Consider the following 16,432-nt stretch of genomic DNA (forward strand, 5'->3'; position numbering starts at 1 on the left):
CACACAAAGTGTTAGAAAGTTTGGTGCTTTAGTTGGTTTCTGTGATGTGAAGATTGCAAGGAGAGGCAGAAAGGTCTCCTGGGGCCAGTGAGTCTCTGGAGAGTGTCTTAGGTTAGCTGAGGTTTGAGAGCAAAATCCTCGTCTCTGGCCCCAGAATAAGGCTTATCGATTTTATTTTTGGTGTTGGGGATAGAACCCAGGGGCTTGTCCATGCACAAATATATGCTCAACCACTGAGCTCTACCTCCAACCAACATTTTAGTTAGTTGGCAGCCCCTGCTGCTGTGGAGCTTTGTGACCCTTCTCTCTCCTGAGTGCTTGGATTAAAGGCCTGTGTCACCATCCCAGGCCAGCATTTTGTTTTCAGAATACTTTAAATTCCAAAATTTAAATCCCATGCATTCTTAACATTTATTCCTAGATCCCTTTTCTCTCTTTTGCCCCACAGAGCTGGGACCTGGTGCAACAAACACAAAACTACCTGAAACTGCTGCTTTCTATAGTTAACAGCGATGGTGAGTCTGTCTGTCCCCGAGCCCTCCCACCAGAGCAACACTAGGCAGGGACCTGGGGCAGGGCCATCTAAAGTTACACTGTGGGAGCGAGATGCCTTCCCTGAAGCCACAAGGACTGCCACCAAGAGAAGCTGCTGCAGCCAAGGCAGCTCCCACCAAGCCAGCACCCATTTGTGGGGCGAGGCTGGAGAAGAGAGGGCAGCAGGGAGGTTAGGTAGCCAGCATGGCGATGCTTCCCTTCTCATCAGTCCTATCTGCTTCTTCCCTGGGCGCCGTTGGTGGTGTGCAAGCAGATGACAGTGGATTGCTGGTGCACTGTATCTCAGGCTGGGATCGGACCCCGCTCTTCATCTCTCTCCTGCGCCTTTCCTTGTGGGCTGTGAGTATGGCTGGCCCTTGGGACCAGGGGGTGTTCAGGAGGCCCTGCTAAGCTCCACCCCTAGGGTACCTTCGGAGCACCTCCAGGGGGCAGAGATCTGGGGTGAGGGAGCCACTTGCAGGTGTCGTGTTGACCCCTGGTCTTAGGGTTCTTTGCCAGCCCGTGCCATCAGCGAGTCTGTGGATGGGGGGCACTCCCAGGGTGAGAAAGCTTATGGTGGGAAGGCAGCTCTCTGGTCTCTTCCAGGATGGGCTTATCCACATGTCCCTGAAGCCTGCTGAGATCCTCTACCTGACTGTGGCCTATGACTGGTTCCTCTTTGGGTAAGCCTTTGTGGGAAACCAGGACTTTGGGTGGCTGCCATGTCAGGGTCACAAGTAAGAAAAGAGTTTGCTCCCCTATCCCTTGGGAAGGACAGATAACTGACAAGCCTCGCCTGATACTGTGTGTCTTTGGTGTCCAGGTCTCCCTTCCTTCATTGTAGTACGGTTCCCTTTGACTTATGCATTCTCCTTTTTCAGGCACATGTTGGTAGATCGGCTCAGCAAAGGAGAGGAGGTGAGTGCCTCTTACAGGTTGTGAGCACGGCTCAGGGCTGGTGGAAGGACAGAAGGATGGACTGTCTGGGTGACACGCTGTGGGAGCTGCACCCAGTATGGTGGGAGAAACAGGAGCACAGAGCTCCCATCTGGGCCTCGGGGTCCTCCTGCACCACAGAGCCAGCCCTGGGCACCGAGCAGTTACCAAGCTGTCTAGGACCCCTCTGGACACTTCTCTTCCTTCTTTCCTGTGACCTGGTTTTCTATGCTCAGCTCTCACACCCATGAGCAGGTCCTTTTTGTGCCCCTCACAGCTAAAGCACAGAAGCACTTCTGACCTTCTGCTCCTTCTCAGCCCCAAGGCCACCCGTGCACCCATGGTCCTGGCTCGCTCCTTGCTGCTGAACTGCATCCACACCCTTTGCTGTCCTTCCTCTTTGCTGTGCCCGGCATCTTCTCACGCTGCTTCCAAATCTTTGCCTGCCTGATATGCTTGTTTCCCCAGCACACAGACCTGGAGTTGAGCCCAAGGATATCTGTCCCTACTTGTCCTGCCGCGGTGACCTTGAATGGCCTATTTTGAGTCTCTGACACCTCACTGAGGGACCCAGGTGCTCAGCATGGGAGTTGTTCCTCTTCCGTATCCCCACCCCAGCTCTGTGAAGCGTCTTTCTTCTCTCTCATCTTCCTGAGCCGGTCCCCTTCCTGGGCATCTTATCTCACACCTCCTCCTTCTGTTGCTGCTCAGCTGTTCCTCTCTCTTCCAAATCTCTTCTTCTGAGCACTTATCGCATCTGCCAGGACTGCGGAGCTTATAAGCCTGGTCCTCAGAGGCCTCTGTGAACTGTCAGAGACAGCAAGCAACTTTGGCATTAAAATTTGGGCAGAGAGTCTCTTTGTAGCCTCTTGTTTGGGGATTTTGCTGTTTCAGGACACTCTGTCCTCCACCTCATCTCCCTTGTTCCCCAGAGCAGACCAGATGCCACCTTCAGAGACTTGGAGCTGTGATAGAGTTGAGCTGAGTGGGGTCAGAGTTCCCGCCCTGAGTCCCTCACCATGTGCAAGAGTCTCTGTAGCTGATCCCCAGGGTGGGGGCTTTTCTCTCACTTCCCCAGACCTAGACAATGACCTGCAAAGCAGCAGACTAAAACGAGGTCTGTTAAGCAGCTTTGCTAGCTACCCTGCCTTTGAGCTTCACAGAGCACATTAGCACATTAAAGACTGAAAGTCCTTAATTTTATGTAATGCAACATTTTCATACTGACCTAACTTGAGCAATCCTCTGCTCTTTCTGAGAAAATTGGGGCCCTGTAGGATACCCAGTAGGTGCTTCTATGAACCAAGGGGTTTGTGGGGATTACGAGAGGCTTTTGTAGACCACACAGATGGAAGCCTTGAGTATACAGCCTGGAGTCCATTGGCCTGGGGCACTGGCTGGGGAGTTCCTCATGGCAGGCAGCGTGCCCACCTCCCAAGCTAAGAGGTGTGGCCCTGAGTTCAAACCCCAGTACTGCTAAAGACCTGGTCCTCACAGTTCTTGAGCAGGGCAGACACTAAGCCAAATAATGGCTACCTCCACTCCAGTTCTCTTGATCTTGTTTCTGAGTGACCTCTGCCATGCAATCCCTTTTCCTTTACTGTATGCTTTCTTGTCGTCAATCCCTGGTCTCAAGATCTCTGGGATCCCTGCTGCCCTCTGCCAGCTTCACTCCCTGGGCTGCTAATCTGTGGTCTTCATCCTTTAGGACAGGTTGAGAATGTGTATTGAATGTGAAGAGGGCTTGGAAATTCTGACCTGGGCTCTCATTTCCTTCCTCCTTTACCCCAGCCCAGCCCAACAGCATCTATCTACCAGACCCTGCTGAGCTTCCTCCAACCCCTACACCATTCCTGGGCCAGAATATCCAATAGAGTACCTTCAAGGCGGCTCCTTCTCTGGCAGAGAGATTTACCAGGACAACCAGCTTTCCACTGTTGGGAGTTCTGCCACCTCAGTCTTTCTCTCTGGGGAAGGTTGTCTTATTGTATATTGTTTTTTGTCCCTTTAGATTTTTTTCTTCTGCTTCAATTTTTTGAAGCATATCACCTCCGAGGAGTTCTCTGCACTGAAAACCCAAAGGTAAGCAAAGGCCTACTCTACAGCAGGTGAGTCATCACTTCTACCTGCCCAAAGTCTCTGGCACTCTCTCCCTCCTTCCCTCCCTCAGAGGCCAGGCCAAGCATCCCTGCTGGGGGTCCTTGGGCCAAGGGGGCAATGAGTGATCTCTAGTGAGAAAGAGAGCAGGCATGATACTGCAGGGAGAACTATTTTAGAACCCAGACCCCCAAGGACTTGAGAGTTTTTGCTTGCCTTCCTACCCAAGGCTTCTAGCACATTGGGCCAGACTTGTGTTCTCACAGGCCAAGCTGGTAAAGAGGAGGTGGGGGTGCCAACTTCAGAAGTCATTTATGTATGTGGCATACAGAAACAGAATGGAACCCAGACAGGCCTACCTCTAGGTAGCACCTCCTCTGAGTTGCCAGGGAGTCGAAGCTATCCTCCAGGATGGGCAGGGTTGGAGATTGGGAACAGAGGAAACCCCAGCTAGCACTGAGATTCCCTGCTTGGGTTCTTGCTCCAGGAGGAAGAGTTTGCCAGCCCGGGATGCAGGCTTCACCGTGGAAGATATCTGCATGCTGAGTGAGTCCATGGCCCCAGCGGGCTCCCCACCTCAGCACAGCTTTCTGAGTGTAGCCCACGCCGGCGCTGGCCCGCTGGCGTGGAAGAGGTGGGGGACTGGTGATGGGAGAGAACAATGTGCTGACCTGCGGCACGTTATGGCTTCTTTCAGGACGAAAAGACCGAGGCAGTACCACCAGCCTGGGCAGTGACTTCTCGCTGGTCATGGAGAGCTCTCCAGGGGCCTTGGGGAGCTTCACCTATGAGGCTGTGGAGTTGGTCCCGGCAGGAGCACAGACTCAGGCAGCTTGGTGAGGAGCCAGACTGGGATAGAGCTTACAGCTGTGGCGCAGGGCCATCAGCCCCAGGGAACCAGGCTGGAGCCCCAGGAACAAAGGGGCCCTTGACAGAAGGCCCAAGAGCACAGCTCTATCTCCTGCTGTCTGCACGGCCCTCGGAGGCCAGCCATCTGGTTGATGAAGGGCACTGCATGGTGGCCCAGGAGCATAAAGGGTCTGGCCTCCCGTGGGACCAAGAAGCAGCGGCCAGGTCTCGGAGGCTGCTGGCAGAGGAGCTCCCTGTACTCTGTGCCTGGGGGGAGGGGGAAGGCAACTTAGAAAAAGGCAACAGAATGTGAAATGATGGTTAATAACTGGGAACACCGTTGAGGAGTCCCTCCGTGGAGAATGTAATGGAATCGGAGGCCCTAATGTCTTTCTCCTGAGACAAATAGCAGTTTGCCAGCATTTGCAGAAAGGGAAGCAAGGAGTTACTATTATCCTAAGAATTCTTTTCTGGCATATAGTCTGAGGTTGGTGGGCCAGTGTAATTTGGATGCCACAGTCCCTCCATAAAGTTCCAGCCCTTGATGCCTGGGCCTTGGAGCCCTCTGCCTGTGGCATCTTCCCGGTAGACAGAAGGCAGGCCCTGGGCCCCCGTGCTGGGTCCTTCTGGGGTTCCAGCTGACAGTCCTACTCTTCCACCTCAGGAGGAAGAGCTGCTCATCCTCCCCACAGAGTGTGCTCTGGAACCGGCCACAGCCCTCGGAAGACCGCCTACCTTCCCACCCTGGGCTAGCTGAAGCCAAGTCTTCCAGCTCCTCATCCTCAAACCATTCTGACAACTTTTTCAGGATGGGCAGCAGTCCCCTGGAGGTTCCCAGACCCAGGTGAGGAGCCCCAGGGCCCCTGCTGGGGAAGTAGGTAACCTTCCGGCTTCCAAGGATGGAGGTAGGGCTCCTGCACCTGAGCTGGTGTCTCTAGCCATATCCTAGGTGGGATTCCTTGTTATGTGGCCTGCTGGGTTGTGAACCCAGTAAAGAAGCTGCCAGGTCCGCTGTTTGGAGGATGGGTTAATGCTGGAACACAAAGCCAGGGCTGATCTGTAGAGAAGTTTGAGAGTCCTTCCCGCAGCCCTGCCCAGTACAGGGGAATCAAGGAGTCTAGTGATTGTACTGTGGCACACTGGGAGTCAGGGCTGCCTCCGTGTGCTTCCTGCCCTCTGGGTACCGCATTGTGATGGAAGAATCAAAATAGATGGCTCTGAGTCCCTCTGGTTCTCACATTCCACGTCCACATTGGTAGGATAGAGCTAGTCACATGAGACTGTGGGGAACCACCGCATCCCTACACACCTGGAAACGCAGCACCTCAGCCAGAATGTGTAGGAGTGTGGCCAAGCAAGCTGGTTAAAATTGAGCATTAGGCCACAGACTTAGGAGTGGAGGATGGTCTGATCCTTAGGGCAGCATTTCCCGGCTGACCATACCACTTTTTCCATTTCACATCTGCAAGGAAAGAATCCTATGGATCACTGTGCTTTCTCACACTTTGAGAACATCTTGTCCTTCTGGAAAGAACAAAGCCGTTTGTGGCTTCCAAGATCCTCAGAGAATTCCAGGGTGTAAGGAGCATGGGTTCTGGGGTCCATCCCAGGTTGCAGCATAGCTCTGCCATGTAATGTTCATGTAACTTTGGGCTCATTCCTCCCCAGTAATAGACCTATTACAAAGAAAGACTTTCCAGAACTTCGGGAATCCTCTTCCTTGCTCTGGACAAAAGCAGGGAGTGAAGGAAGAAGGGCCAGATCATCCTCCATGGGGAGACAGGGCAGGTGAGCTGTAGGTATGCAGGAACTCCAGCTGCAATGGCCAGTCTGGGTCCTGTGCACTCCCCCCTGCAGGTGATTGTCCCAGTGCTGTCTGTGAGTACCAGAGCTGAGTCTGTTAAACCAAGATCAGGAGACTTCTGCCCCACAGGGGGTGTGGTAAATGCAGCTGACCAGGGACAGTGCCAGGCAGACAAACCCACATCCCTGTGCACCCTGCCTCGCCTCTTCCTCTGCACACCTGGCTCTCCTTGGGGCTGCTCAGGGGCTGCGGTGATGCTGTGGGACGCTTACTTTTCTGGCCTGTGACTGTCGCTCCGGGGTTCCTACCTCCTTTTCTCCCTGTGAAGTGTTGCCGGGCAAAGGGAGGAAAAGAAGAGTCCTCTTATCTCCTGAGCCCTGCCCCAGTCCAGTGGTGACAACGGCTGGGCACTCCCACGCTGCCCTTCGTGGGTACCCTTTCCCACACCCCACCTGGGCAGCCTCCCTTTCTTGCCTCAGATCCCACTTCCCAGGCCTAGGAAGTCCTCTCGTGAATGGTGTTTTTGCCTCCTTTGGGTAACTCGGGCTTGTGGTTGGTCTAGTCTTGACCACCAAGGCACCTCCTTCTGAGGCTGAGAAAAGTTAGGGGATCCACCTAGCCTCAAAGCACTGCACCTTGGGCTAGGCAGAGGCTGGCATAGCTGGACCCTTAAAGATAAGGCATGGGGCCTTGCTGTGAGGTGTCTGGTGGTTCTGCTCTATTCTGGGAGTGCCTGCCTAGAGTCCAGCCAACCAGATTCTTCTGAGTTTGATGTGTTTGCCAGAGGTTTTGAAAGACTAGATTATTCTGATTTGGAGCAGTCTAATTATGTATTTCTATTAACATTCAACTTAATTTAGTCTCTTTTATCTTTAAGTTCCTGAGGGATCCAGCCATTAGCAGCTCTGCCTCTTAGTAGCCAATCAGGTCTTTAATGTGGCAGGAAGCACTGTACGGAAATCAGCCCCTTGGGAAAGCCACCTGGGCCGGCCATAGGTCCCTCCCAGCCTTTGTGCTCTGGGTTTTCTATGCTCCACATGCCGCCAGCCTCTCTCTTGAAGCTGGACTCCCCTGTGCACAGACCCTGTGCGGTGTTGCCAGGCTGGGAGGGAAGTTCCATGGAGCCCCGGTGCCACCTCCCTCGCAGGAAGGACAGGTGGCTCTTCAGTACCATTCGCCACCGCTAAAGCATCACCGACAGAGCTGGCAGGTGCCCTGAGCTCATGTGCTCCCCCAGCTCTGACTAGGAAGTCACTCTGCTCCCGCTCGGCGTGGCCTCGGTCTCTGCTCTGGAGTCAGACCTCTTGTAGGGCAAAGGGGATTGCTTGCGCAGCAGCAGCCGTGCCCGAGGAGGATGCTGCCACCGCTGAGCTCAGCTTGAAGCCAAGGCTGCCTGCAGAGCAGATGAACTTGGCTGAGGGTGCCCAGCAGCCTGGTTGAATAGCTAAGTAGCAACACAGGAACCAACCGCCACTGCTCAGTTAGCTGCTCCCCCAGCCACTGCCACCTGCTAACTGCCTCATTAGAAGCAGGGAGTTCTGTCCCAGGCTGCCTTTCTTCCCCCCCGCCCTCCACTCCTGGGGCTTGAACTCTGGGCCTGGGCGCTGTTGCTGAGCTTTTGTGCTCAAGGCTAGTGCTCTACCACTTGAGTCACAGCTCTACTTCTGGAGGTAAGAGTCTCATGGACTTCCCTACCTAGAACTGAGACTCCTCAGATCTCAGCCTCCTGCGTAGCTAGGATTACTGCCGGCATGAGCCGCCAGCACCCAGGGTGTCTTTATGAGGCAGAGAAGCCGGCTCCTCTGTACAATATACACTTCCTGCCCCCTACCCGATTGTTCTGTGCTGGGGCCCCTGCCCCAGGCAAGCTGAGAAGCAGCTGGTGACATAGGAAACTGGAAGACCGAAGTCCTCAAGTAGAGGACGAGGTATGTGCTCGGGCTGTGATGGAGAGCCAGGCCTCATGCCTGGTACTGTCCACATCCACTCAGGCCTGGTGTGGGGCTGTTGTTGGGAAGCATCCTTCGGGAACTGTGCCAGTTGGCTCTGGGAAGGATTGATTTGGATTTGGTGACATACAGATCCCCTAAAAGCCTCATGTCACTCCAGTAACAATTCCTTTCATGACTTTATGCATGTCACTTGATGAATTTGGGTCTCTACTTTTTGTTTTTTGTTGTTTTTCACCAGTTCTGGTGCCTGAACTCAGGGCTTGGGCACTGCCCCTGAACTTCTTTTGCTCAAGGCTAGCACTCTACTACGTAAGCCACAGCACCACTTCCAGTTTTTTTCTGTGGTATCGAGGAATTGAACCCAGGGCTTAATGCATACTAGGCAAGCACTGTACCACTAAGCCACATTCCCAGCCCCTGGGTCCCCACTTTCTAATGTGTGTAATCAGAGACCTAAGATAGGCAAATTCAGGGTCCATCTTAACTCTGTATTTTCAAGTCTTCTACTGCAGACTGGCTGGCTGAGATACTTTGAAATGAAAGTACCAGAAAACACACCCAAAACTAGTTCAAGCTAGTTTAAGAGAAAGATATGGAAGAGTCCAACCGTCATGTGTAGTCTGATTCAGGTTCTCACTCCATTTCCCTGTGGTCGTCCTCTCCTCCTACCTTCTTCCCCGTGCCTGCTTGGTCTTCTGGCCATCTTCCTTCCTTGTGGCCAAACTGCTGTCAGCAGCTCCTGGGCAAATTTAGCAAGGCACTCTCTCTCAAAAACAAAAGAGTTGGAGAATGTAACTCAAGTGATACTATACAAGCCTACAACTGGTTGGAGGGAGCATCACTCTGTTCCTTGCTTTCACCTTCCCAACTGCCAGCCCCTCAGCACTGGTCATTAGAGACTGTTTCCTAGTCTCTGTAGTTTGATCCACAGGAGAAACTGTGGAGCCAGTCTCTGCCTCTAGGGGGTTTGGGCTGGCTGAGGGCCCAGCCCGGCCTGGAAGAAGCCCAGGGCAGGCTTCTCCTAGGAAGCTGTCTCTTTGATTTACAGACTGCCTGAGCCCAGCCAAGTTTCTCCATCTAGAAACAAGGAAGCCCTGCTCTGTCGGCCCTTAGAGGCTTCCTTCAGGTAGCAGACTGTGTCCTGTTCTCCACCCTAATGGTGCCATCACAGACCTTGAAGAGCGTAGGACAGTGATGAATGTGGCCAGTCTTTATGTCACAGGGGGTTCCAGTTCATCACAGCTTTAACGTAAGAATCCATCTGTTCTCCCTCATCTCAAGGTGGTTCTGTTTCAGGACAAATCTGCAATCAGACTTGAGTTTACCAAGCTCTTGCTCATTGGCTGTTGGACCTCAAGCAAGTGTTATAACTGGCGTCTTGGCTGCCACTTCCCTGTGTGCAGCAGGATGGTTAAGGATCACGGGGCGGGGTGGAGGGGGTGTCTATCCTAGGAGGTCTCGATGCCAGCCAGCTGGGTAGGCCAGGGTCAGTGAGTGTTTGCTCTGGAACCCTGCTAGGGCCCCTTCCACTGTTGTACATAATAGTCACACATCAAAGACAATGCACTCTGGGGATCAGGACCTGCAGTAGGTGATGGAAGCCCTTTGCCTGGTTCCTCCCTGTCCTCTCCCGACCTCCAGGCTGCTTGCTGTCCAGGCTGCTGCTGGGCAGAGGAGAGGGGCTGGCTGTGAGGAGGGAGGAGGTGGCAGCCCATAGAGTCCCAGCACAGCCTTCCTCCCTCAGACCTCCATCAGAAAAAGGCGTGAGGAAGCTGTCTGGTTGCCTGCCTGATTCATCCCTTCCCTCTGGGCATAGCCCATGCGTGTGCTGAGTGATGATTCTGAATACAAACTCTGGGCCCTAGAAGGCCCTGCAGAGGAAGGGGGACCTCGGGGCTGCCATCCACTTACTCTTCAATCTAGGTCACCACCCTTCACAGTTCCCAAGAGGCCTGTCCTCCCTCCCCTCGGATCAGATCTCGGCCTTAGGTTCTGCACTTCTCACCCTGCACATCTGCATGTCAGGAAGAATGGGGGCCCCGGGCCCAGCCTCCAGCCTTGCTCCCTCCTCGGGCTGCGTCAGCCACCAGGGCGAGCACGTCTTGCTCCAGGCTTTGGATCTCACTCACCTCTTCTCCCTGCTTTGCGTTGGTTCTTTTGCTTCTCTATTCTGCTCTACAGAGCACTATCTTTGTATCCAGGTGGACCTTACAGTCTCTTCTTTCTCGGGTACTACTAACCCGGCTTTGTTGGCACTTGTGAACGAAGTGGTTGGCTTGTAGATGCCCTGACAGAACCTTGCAGACACGGCCCAGTGCCACTGTGTCCCCCGCAGGCCTCCCTGTCAGGCACATGACTGACTGCATCATCTCCCCTCTCTCTCTTCTCTGCCCCAGATCAGTGGACCATCCCCTGCCCGGATCCTCTCTCTCCACAGACTTTGGCAGCTGGCAGATGGTAACAGGCTGTGGCAGTATTCAGGAACGGGCTGTCCTGCACACAGACTCCTCTCTCCCTTTCAGCTTCCCGGATGAGCTCCCTAACAGTTGTCTGTAAGTGTCTTGCTGGAGGAGGCAGGATGCTCCCCTGCTCCTGTCACGAGCCAGCGAGCAGGCCGGACTGGTCAGGAGCAAGGCAGAGGCCAACCCCAGGGAACCTTGGGGTCCCTGCTTGCAGCTTGCTGGACTTCCCATGGTGCCAAGGATGCTATGGGCCGCTGAGGAACTGCATTAGGGTTCACGTTCACTCTTCCCAGCCTCCAAAACCATCTAGTGTGTCAGGTGTGCCCTGAGGGAAAGCTGGCTGGACTGTAACTATAGAAGGTTCTATTTCTGTACAAGGCTTTGCCTGACATGAGAATCCTTTGAAGGCAGAACAGTGGGGGTAGCAAGGTAGGTGTGTATGATGGAGGTTATAGCCAGAGTGGCGCTCGGCCCTGGTCTGTGCTTCTGAGCAGAACCAACGGCGACTTCCCTGCCCCCTCCTCACACACTCACCTTGTGTGCCACTTTTGCCTCTGAGCAGGAAAAAGAATTGGATGACAATTCTAGATTGCATGACGGAAAAAATCCTTTCTCCCAGGCTCCACATCTGGGCTGCCAGATCTTGTAGGATGTAGACATTGATGTGAGCCGCTGCCCCCTGCCCGGTGCTGTTTTACAGATGTCAGGGCCCCCTCTGGTGACTTGGGAACAGGGCTTGATCCCCACATGCGCCCAGCGGCAAGCTTCTCTCAGCTCCACACCGAGGGCTGGAGACCACCCCTGCCACCTGCACCCGGCTCGTACCCGTGAGCGCTGTCAGTCGGGAAGCAAGGTTCCTCGGGTAGGTGGGTGGTCAGCCAAAGGCAGGCGGGGGCAGCCAGACCTTGCCGCTGGGAAGTCACCAAAGTGTCTCTGAGCCGACTGTGCCCGCACCGCCCCTGACTAGGCATCTACATCTGAAGCAAGAGAGCTTGGATTTTCAAAGAACAAAACCCATCTTGGACTTCTCACTAGGAATTTCCTGTTGAGCCAGAATGTCCCGAGAGCCATCTGAGAGCAGCACAGACTTCCCTGCCCTCTGTCAGCTTCCCTTCCCCCAGCTGGAAGCTGTGGCAGTGCCTGCCTCCGGTCACCCAGTCCAGACCCTGCAAATTGGGCCTCAGAGGTGACCATCTAGGTCTGGGAAGTTTGTAGGGAACAGCTGTGTAGTCCGTCTCAAGCCTCCAAGATGGTGGGTTGGGGTTCTGTCAGTTCTTGGTGAAGTCCCCCTCTGGCTTCATTAGCAGGGAAACTTAGTCCTAGCTACTCTGCCCACCAGCTGTCTTGAGATCTCAGCCTTGACTTCCCCAGACCTCTTAGCCCAACTCTGGATAGGGAATGGCACTCCGTTAGCTCTGTTGCCTGCTGTCTGGGCTCCGGTTTTCTATCTCCGGCTGGGTTGGTCTCTGTCCCTTCTCCTTCCATCATCCCCGGGGTGGGAGGCAGTAAGAACACGTGTGTAGACCTGTAGGTGTCCATTTCTTCACTCAGGCTGGAAGCTGAGGGACACACTCATGGTGCCAGCTCAAATGAAACCTAATAGAAAGTGAAGTTGCGGGGCCATGTGTCTTCCCCAAACACGGCAGGGACTTCAGGGCCACTCTCACGGCAGAGGAATCCCACACCAGCTCATTTTTGGTGCTGCTGCGGGAGCTGTTGGACTTCCCTTTACTCGAGCCTGCAGCTTCTCTCTGCTTCCCAGATCACTCCCGCTGACATACTTCCTGGGCTCCTGCCTGGCCTCTCCATGCTTACCCTGGTCCTCAGACCTCCATCTGCTCACCTATACCCTGGGCTTGGGAATGTGGCTGTGGCTGTCAGATTACCAGGGATCGTTTTGGGGGTGTGGAGGAGTTTGGAGCGGGTTAGTGGTCCTGGCTGCTCCTAGTGCCGAAGTGGATGAGAATTGGGGGCCCATCCACAGCCCTGGGAGGACCTCCAGCAGCGAATAGGAGACCTCATGCCAGGAATGACCTTGAGTCCACAGTGGGTGGGGCTGGCACCTCGGGCCTTATTTAATTTAAAATTATTTAGTTCCAGTCGTGGTGCTTGAACTCAAGGCCTAGGCACTATCCCTTGGCCTTTTTGCTCAAGTGGTGCTCTACCTCTTGAGCCACAGCTCCACCTCTGGCTGTTTGGTGATTAATTGGAGATGAGTCACATAACCTTGATCCTCCAATCTTAGCCTCCTGAGTAGCTAGGATTACAAGCATGTACTAGTCGCCCAACTTCAGGCCTTGCTATCAGCCAGCCTCGTATGGACTTGAAAAAGCATGAGTTTTTATGCTTCTTTGTCCATAATGCCAGATGAGGGGAGAAGAGAGGCTTCTATCAGTGTCCAGAAAGGCCAGGAATGGAGAAAGTATCAGCACACGTCCCCTGGAAAAGCCGACACCCTTGTCTTACCAGCAACCACAGGGTCAGGTGTAGCTAAGCCAGATGGTTTGCACCGAGAGCCCTGGGCTCTGCAGGCCAGAGCTTCCTCCCAAATAGTATCAGGTCCCCGCTTCAAGAAGGCTGAGTCCTGTTTCCAGATGCAGGGGCTTATTGGCAGGCATGGGGCGGGGGGGCTTGAACTGTAGCTTATACCTGAGGAATGGAAGCCAATAACGATTGCTTCCTCCCTCCACACCACCACAGAGATAGGCATTTTCACAACAAAGTTCAGGTCAGTGCTCCCTAACAGTTACTATCCTTGCTGAGTGCTAGAGATTCATGCCTATAGTCCTAGCTACTCAGGAAGCTGTGAAGAGGCTTGAGGTTCAAAGCCAGCCTGGTCAGGAAAGTCCGTAAGATTCTTAATTTCAGTTAATCACAGAAAAGAAAATGGAAGTAGAACTGTGACTTAAGTGGTGGAGCCCTAGCTTTAAGCAAAAGAAGCTTAGGGATAGTGCCCAAGCACTGAGTTCGAGCCCCAGGACTGGTGCGTGTGCGTGGTGGGGTGTTGGACCCTGTCTGGTCTAAAGCATTCATTTGCTCTCGCCCCTTTCTCATAGGCTCGCAGCCCTGAGCGATCGGGAGACGCGGCTGCAGGAGGTGCGCTCAGCCTTCCTGGCCGCGTACAGCCGCACCGTGGGGCTCCGGGCAGCAGCGCCCAGCCCCTCCGGTGCCATTGGGGGTCTGCTGGAACAGTTTGTCCGCGGTGTCGGGCTCCGGGGCACCAGCACCACCACCTTGTGAAGCGGCCAGCCCAAAGCTTCCTGCTCCTCTCTCAGCTGAGCCTTAGCGGAATCAAAGCCATGCCTAGCCAAGGGGTACTTGGAGTTCCGGGCAAGCCTCACACCCCCCTCTCCACTGTGCACATGGCTGCCCCAAGGCTGAGCAGGGCTCAGGACAGGGTTTTCTGACCCCGGCCTCCTGACTGGTCACCGCCGCCCCTGGTCACTGCCTCTTCCTACCCCACTCCGCGGAAGTCCATCAACTCAGAACGGGCGGGGCTTCCCTGGGGCCGGCGGAGGCTCTGACCTGCAGGAGCCCCCCCCCCCCCCCCATTCCTACTTCCCGGCGAGGAGGGGTCATCTGCACTGAGAATGAGGCGACTTGACACCAATCACAAAATAAAGCCAAGGTCTTTTGGAACTGCCTTTCTTACGCTTTCTCATTTGGTTACTCTCCAGCCACTTGACGTGTTCTCATCCTTGTGCTGGATGAAGGGGGGGGTTGGTGGGGCAAGAGGGGGCCTGGACTGAGAAGGTCGTTAGAAAGTCGGCTCTGTCCTTCACGAGCTTTGAAGGTGGCCACGCACTCCCGAAGCTGCGGTGGGAGGGGCGTCCACAGACTGGGGGGACCCTCGGTGGCCCCGTCACCTGTGGGTCTGCAGATTCCAGGACCGCCTGCGGCCTTCACTTGCCAGATGGAGGAACTTCATCTCTAACAGTGAGGAGCCTGCGCCCCGCTCCCCCCGGGGTGATGGGCCTGGCATTGGGTCTGGGAAGCAGTAGTTGGAGAGAAGGGCCAGAAGCTGCGCTTGGACACTGGGGCGTGAGCAGGCCGCATTGGGGGTGTCTAAAGGCCTCCAGGGAGGCTGCGCACTGGTGGCTCACACCGGTCATCCTGGAGCCTGGGAAGGCTTGAGAGTTTTTTTTGAAGCCATCCCGGGCAGACAAATCCTTAAGACTCCAGCTAACAAGCAAAAAGCCAGAAAGAGGTGTGGCTCAAGTGGCAAAGCTGCCAGCCTTGAGCGAAAAAGCTAAGTGCCCAGGCCCTGAGTTCAAGCCCCAGTCCTGGAACACACACACACACACACACACACACACACAGAGTCTTCAAAAGCCTGAGCAAGGTCTTCATCAATGGCCACTGATTTATTTCTCCTGTTGTTGGATTGCTGAGGATCTCCCAAAAGGCAGGTGTTCCGGGCCTCTCTCGGTGGGAGACAGCCCAGAGATGCTGGGAAACTTGCCCAGGGTCACCGGCCGACTGGAGCTGGGCAGGTAGAGACCCAGGTAAGGCAGGACCGGGGAGAGGGGAGGCCGCGGCCCCGACACCACCCCCCAGGTTAAGCCAGGCATTTCCGAGCCTCGGATTCCCGCCCTGCGGCGGAGTTGGGGAGGGGGGGTGTCCGGGTGAGGTCCCCAGCCCGCTGCAGCCTGCACGGGAGGGGCGGGGGCCGCCCGCGGGGCCGGGCGGGGCTGTGCTGCCATCTGAAGCCGCTGCCGGCGGCCGCACCGCCCCAGTCGGCCGGGCGGGCGGGCGGGCGGGCGGCGCGGCGGAGCCGGCGGGGCTGGAGGAGCCGCCCCTAGCCCGGCGGCCCCTCCACCAGCCATGTCTCTCGGCGGAGCCTCGGAGCGCAGCGTCCCGGCCACCAAGATCGAAATCACCGTGTCCTGCCGGTGAGCGGGCCGCGCCGCGCCGGGGGGATCCGCGGACGGGGCTGGACCGGGTCGCTGGCGGGGTCCGGGAGGGGGGTCTGCCCGGTCCGTCCGCGGCCCCCGGGGGGAGCTGGGCCCCGGGACGAGGAAGTTGTGGAGCCAGCCCCTTCCCACCGGGCACGGGGCACGGATGCATCCGGCCGGCCGGCCGGGGGTCCGCGCGGAGGCTTCCGGCGCTGTGCACGGTGCCGTCGCCGCCGCGGGACGACCCCTCCTCCCCCCCACACACACCGGGGGGGCCGGGGGGTCAGGCCGGGGGCCCTGGGGCCCCGCACGACCCCGGGGCGGGCAGCGCGCGCGCGCGCGCGGCGGGCTCCGGAACGGCCGCGCTCCGTGTCGCTTTCCCCAGGAGCCTGCTGGACCTGGACACCTTCTCCAAGTCGGACCCCAGTAAGCGGGCCGGGCGGGCGGGTGGGGTCGGGGCGCCCTGGGGCGCCGCCCGCCCTGACGCCCTCCCCGGCCCCCTGCAGTGGTGGTGCTTTACACCCAGAGCCGGGCCAGCCAGGAGTGGCGGGAGGTGAGTGCGCGGCCGCCTGGCCCCCGGGGTCCCCCCCCACGCCTGGCCCCCGGGGTCCTCCGCCTGTCTCCGAGCTCTCGAGGTCCCCCGCCTGTCCACGGGGTCCCCCACCTATCCCCGAGCTCCCGGAGCCCCCCCCCCCGCCTGCCCCCGGAGTCCCCCGCCTGTCCCAGCGCTCCGGGGTCCCTGACTATCTCCCTGGGCCCCCCACCTGTCCCCCAGGGTCCCCCGCCTGTCCCCGGGGTCCCCCACCTGTCCCCGGGGTCCCCCACCTGTCCCCGGGGTCCCCCACCTGTCCCCCGCCCCGGGATGACTCTCCTCGTCTCCCCACACGCCGCCCAGTTCGGCAG

At 56.5% G+C, this 16,432-nt stretch overlaps 1 protein-coding gene across 4 annotated transcripts in view; it reads left to right on the plus strand.

Moving 5' to 3' along the window:
• The window catches only part of Mtmr14 (myotubularin related protein 14), a 43,512-nt gene extending 29,235 nt beyond the window's left edge, over positions 1-14,277 (plus strand). Inside the window, exons 10-19 of one of the 4 annotated variants that reach the window (XM_048356244.1) lie at positions 449-515; positions 809-894; positions 1,141-1,217; positions 1,416-1,452; positions 3,482-3,552; positions 4,055-4,113; positions 4,265-4,403; positions 5,081-5,260; positions 10,569-10,724; positions 13,691-14,277. In XM_048356244.1, the coding sequence (XP_048212201.1) occupies positions 449-515; positions 809-894; positions 1,141-1,217; positions 1,416-1,452; positions 3,482-3,552; positions 4,055-4,113; positions 4,265-4,403; positions 5,081-5,260; positions 10,569-10,724; positions 13,691-13,874 (1,056 nt within the window). In that variant the 3' untranslated portion in view covers positions 13,875-14,277. The remainder of the gene's footprint in view (positions 1-448; positions 516-808; positions 895-1,140; positions 1,218-1,415; positions 1,453-3,481; positions 3,553-4,054; positions 4,114-4,264; positions 4,404-5,080; positions 5,261-10,568; positions 10,725-13,690) is intronic. The other 3 variants (XM_048356247.1, XM_048356248.1, XM_048356245.1) reach the window with 3 other exon arrangements.
• The last annotated feature ends 2,155 nt before the right edge of the window (positions 14,278-16,432 follow it).

The sequence above is a fragment of the Perognathus longimembris genome, chromosome 10 (genome assembly GCF_023159225.1).
Source record: "Perognathus longimembris pacificus isolate PPM17 chromosome 10, ASM2315922v1, whole genome shotgun sequence".
NCBI lineage: Eukaryota > Metazoa > Chordata > Mammalia > Rodentia > Heteromyidae > Perognathus > Perognathus longimembris.